Source organism: Humulus lupulus, chromosome 3 (genome assembly GCF_963169125.1).
Source record: "Humulus lupulus chromosome 3, drHumLupu1.1, whole genome shotgun sequence".
NCBI lineage: Eukaryota > Viridiplantae > Streptophyta > Magnoliopsida > Rosales > Cannabaceae > Humulus > Humulus lupulus.
The window spans coordinates 160,587,817-160,592,151 of record NC_084795.1 but is presented as its reverse complement, the minus strand read 5'-3'; the positions used below and the strand labels follow the sequence as shown (position 1 = coordinate 160,592,151).

The 4,335-nt window shown below is 38.3% G+C and overlaps 1 protein-coding gene across 1 annotated transcript; it reads right to left on the bottom strand.

The window, feature by feature from the left end:
• Positions 1 to 794: 794 nt before the first annotated feature.
• LOC133825180 (secreted RxLR effector protein 161-like) lies at positions 795 to 1,488 on the bottom strand. The gene is made up of 3 exons (XM_062258161.1): positions 1,367 to 1,488; positions 1,116 to 1,123; positions 795 to 1,033 (listed from the first exon to the last, which is right to left on the bottom strand). The coding sequence occupies exons 1-3, from the start codon at positions 1,486 to 1,488 to the stop codon at positions 795 to 797; spliced, it is 369 nt and encodes a 122-aa protein (XP_062114145.1).
• Positions 1,489 to 4,335: the final 2,847 nt, after the last annotated feature.

Here is a 4,335-nt window from a genome sequence, read left to right as displayed (position 1 = left end):
GTCATTTGGCAATAACCATGTAACTAAACGTGATTAATTGTTTAGGGTTAAAAATTTCGGTCAAAAGGAATAGATATTTTGTAAAATGTTAGGTTGTACATGGGATCCCATAATAAACGTTTACAAAGTTGTTTACAGTTCCAAAAGGGTAATTATAACTCAAAAGTTACAACCCGCCGATCTAAGCGACAAAAATAGGGTTTAACCCTAGATCATCAGAGAAACCTTGGCCATGGGGGTCAAGCAGTCACATATGTATACATCGCCACCGAAGCTCTCAAACTCATGGCTGGTCCAACTTCCCTTTTATAGAATTTCGTAAGAGAAATTTTATTTCTACTTTTCAGTGTATTCCATCAGTAAAATACAATCATATTTATAGGGTTTACACACCTAATATTCATAATTACAGCATAAACTACAAATTACAAAGATAATTACAAATCATCTAAATAAGGCAACTATTAGTTTTACAGCTATCATCAAATCACAGGATTTGATTTTCTCTTATCTGTCAACACTCACCCTTAAGCTGGACTGTAGATGTTGATGAGTCCAAGCTTGTTTACTAGAAAATCAAAGACTCCTTAGGATAACCCTTTCGTGAGAATATCAGCCAACTGTTGATCCTTTTGTACATATTTGATGTTGATAGTTCCTCCATCAATCTTCTCTTTAATAAAGTGTCAGTCCACTTCAACGTGTTTAGTTATGTCATGATGTATAGGGTTATGTGCAATACTGATGGTACTGATTATCATAGTAGGGCTGAATGGGGGCTTCATATTCAATCTTCAATCCCCGTTAATCCATATTGCTTTGCACACTCCATGGGCCATGGCTCTATACTCGACTTCTACACTACTTCTAGCAGCCACCGTTTGTTTTTTACTTTGCCATGTCACAACATTTCCCGATATAATTGTGCAATACCCAGATGTATACTTTCTATCATCAACTGACCCAGCCCAATTTGCATCTGTGAATACTTCGACCTTCCTCTCAGTTGTCTTTTTGAAGGAAAGACCTTTTCCTGGTGTTTGTTTTAGATACCTCAGAATTATGTATACAACATTGAGATGTCCTTGACATGGATCATGCATATATTGACTGACCAGACTTACTGCAAAAGCAATATCAGGTATGGTATGTGAGAGGTAGATAAGCTTCTCGACTAGCTGCTGGTACTTTCTTTTGTCAACTGGACTTCCTTCAAACATTTTTTTTCTTGTCTCCGAGCTCGATTGGAGTTTTGCTGGGTTTACTGCCAAGCATTCCTATTTCATTTAGGAGATCAAGAGTGTATTTTCTTTGAGAAACTGAATTCCCTCTTTTGCTCCTAGCTAATTCCATTCCCAGAAAATACCTGAGTGCGCCAAGATCCTTGACTTCAAATTCTTTTGCCAACATTTCTTTGATCAAAATCATTTCTTCAGTGTGGTGGCCAATGACAATGATATCATCAACATACATAATCAGTACTGCCATTTTTGCAACATCTGAGTGTTAGATGAAGAGGGTATGATCTATTTAACCTTGCATGTATCCGAGTCCCTTGACTACTTTTAGGAACCAATTGAACTCGAGGAGATTGTTTTAGACCATAGAGAGATTTGTTTAGCTTGCACACTTTGGTTGTATTGGAGATTATTCAAAACCTGGGGGGTGACTCATGTACACTGCTTCTTCCATATCTCCATTCAAGAATGCATTTTTACATCAAGTTGATGTAACTCCCAATCCAAGTTGACTTCCACTGAAAGCAATACTTTGATAGTATTGAGTTTGGAAATCGAGGCGAAGGTTTCAGTGTAGTCAATTCCATAGGTTTAACTAAAACCCTTTGCAACTAACCACACTTTTTACCTCTCAATAGATCCATTTGCATTGTATTTTACCATGAATACCCATTTGCACCCTATTACTTTCTTGTCTGGTGGTAAATCCACAAGTCTCGAAGTTCCATTATGCTCAAGGGATTTTATTTCTTCGAGATCTACCGTCTTCCATTGAGGAGCACCAAGTGTTTCACTGATATTCCTAGGAATCACAACATCTGATAGACTAGAGGTAAAAGCTTTAAATGGAGATGCTAATTTTGCATAAGAGATGAATTTTGAAATGGGGTGTTAGGTACAAGTTTGAGTTCCTTTCCTTAATGCAATAGGAATATCTAAATCTAGTCGAGTGTTTGAGGGAAGTTTACCTGGATCATCTGAGGGAAGTGATTCTATCACTAGATCGAATTCTTGAATGTGATAAGGATTCATTACTTGTTTATTTCTTTCTCTTCTGGTATACACCTGTATTGCTTTATTTATGTGAGAAGCAGGTGGAGATGGATGATCTTGAGAAGCAGAAGAAGATGGTTGATCTTGAGAAGTATAAGAAGATGGATGATCTTGAGGAGGAGTAGTATCTGGCTCTGAAGGGAATGAAGTATTTAGGAGCATTTGTAAACCCCACGACCACTGAGCTTCTTACTCGTGATGGATGTGCTCCCTCTGAAGCAAGATGGGAGTGAAATAAGGAGAATTTTTTAAAAAAGTGACATCCTTGGAGGTGTATGGTTTCTCGGTGAGAAGACAGTAACAATGGAAGCTCTTCTGTGTAGGAAAATATCCTAGGAAAACTGTTTTTATGGCTCGAGGATCTAGTTTACTCCGGTGTTGGGAGTGTACGTGGACAAAGGCAGTGCAACCAAAAACTTTGATTAGGAGGGTATTGGTGGAAATGTGAGGGTAGGAGACCGAAAAAATGGAGTATGGTGTTTTGAACTGAAGGGGCCTACTAGGAAGGCGATTAATGAGATAAGTGGCTGTAAGGACAGCATCTCCCCAAATATATTTTGGAACATGCATATTGAACACAATAGCACGAGCCACTTCTAAGAGATGACAATTTTTTCTTTCAATGACTCCATTCTGTTGCGGGATATCTACAGATGAACTTTGATGAACAATCCCATTCTGTAGAAGATAGGGATCGAGGGTGAAATTGAAATATTCGGTACCATTATCGGTATGGAGTGTCTGGATAGACGTTTGGTACTCGGTGTGGATCATTTTGTGGAAGTTTTGGAAGTCTTGGCAGATTTCTAATTTGTGCCTAAGTAGATAAACCTAAGTGATTCGCGTGTGATCATTAATGAAGGCGATAAACCAATTCTTACCAGAGGAGGTAGTGACTTTTGACAGACCCCAAAAGTCACTGTGAATAAGAGAAAAAGGGCTGGAAGGTGTATATATTTTGTGATGAAACAAAACACGAGTATGTTTAGCAATTTGTCAAATATCACATTGAAAATAAGCAACCTTTTTATTGATAAACAAAGATGGACACAAGTGTTTTAAATATAAAAAACTTGGATGTCCAAGTCGACAATGCCATAACATAATTGTTCGAAAATTTGAATAAAAAAAAAATTAGACATAGAACTTGAAGCCAAAAAATGCGACGGATGTTGAAATAAATAAAGTTTATCGCGAATCCTAGCACTGCCAATCATCCTCCCCGATGATAGATCCTGACATTTACAAGAATTGGAGACAAATTTAGCAGGACAGTGATTATCAGATGTAAATTTCTGAATAGAGATTAAATTGCATTTTAATGAAGGAACATGAAGTACCTATTTAAGAAGTAAATCAAAAGACAATTTTATGGTGCCAATTCCTGCAATAGGTGAGTGAGTTCCATCTGCAATCTTAACACTAGAGGAAGTATAGCAGGGACAATAGGAATCAAACAAATGAGGTAAACCTGTCATGTGATTAGTTGCACCAGAGTCGATGATCCATGGTGTTTGGAAAGCGGAAGAAAAATTACTAGAATGTGCAACAAATGCACAATGAGATTTGGGAACAGACTTGGGTTTCATGGAAGATTGACTAAAGAGCGTGTATAATTTTTCGAGTTGTTCCTGACTGAATGAAGGGGCAGCAAGAGTGCTTGGATTGGTACCATCCATAGTCTGAGTTTGATAAGCCTTTTTGTCATCTTGGCGACGAGGAGTCTAGTTTGGTTGTTTTCCATGAGTTTCTGAATGGGTGGAGCGAGTGTGACCATGACGTTGAAAGTTATCACACCAAGGTTGTTCCCCCTTACGATTAGGTCGAGGATCAGGATTGGATCTGCCAAATGGCGATGGACCAGATTTTGAGACAAGGGCAAAGCTTTCAACGACAGACAATTCTGGAGTGGTGAGCATGATGCGATGACGTACTTCTTAACGTCTGACCTCAGAGAAAGCTTCTTCAATGTCAGGAAATGGAGAACGACTGACCAAACGACCCCAAACTTCATCAAGATTACTGTTCAACCCATCAAGGAATT

Coding starts and splice junctions, on each gene's coding strand:
- LOC133825180 (XM_062258161.1), bottom strand. CDS start 1,488: ATGGCAGTACTGATTATGTATGTTGATGATATCATTGTCATTGGCCAC.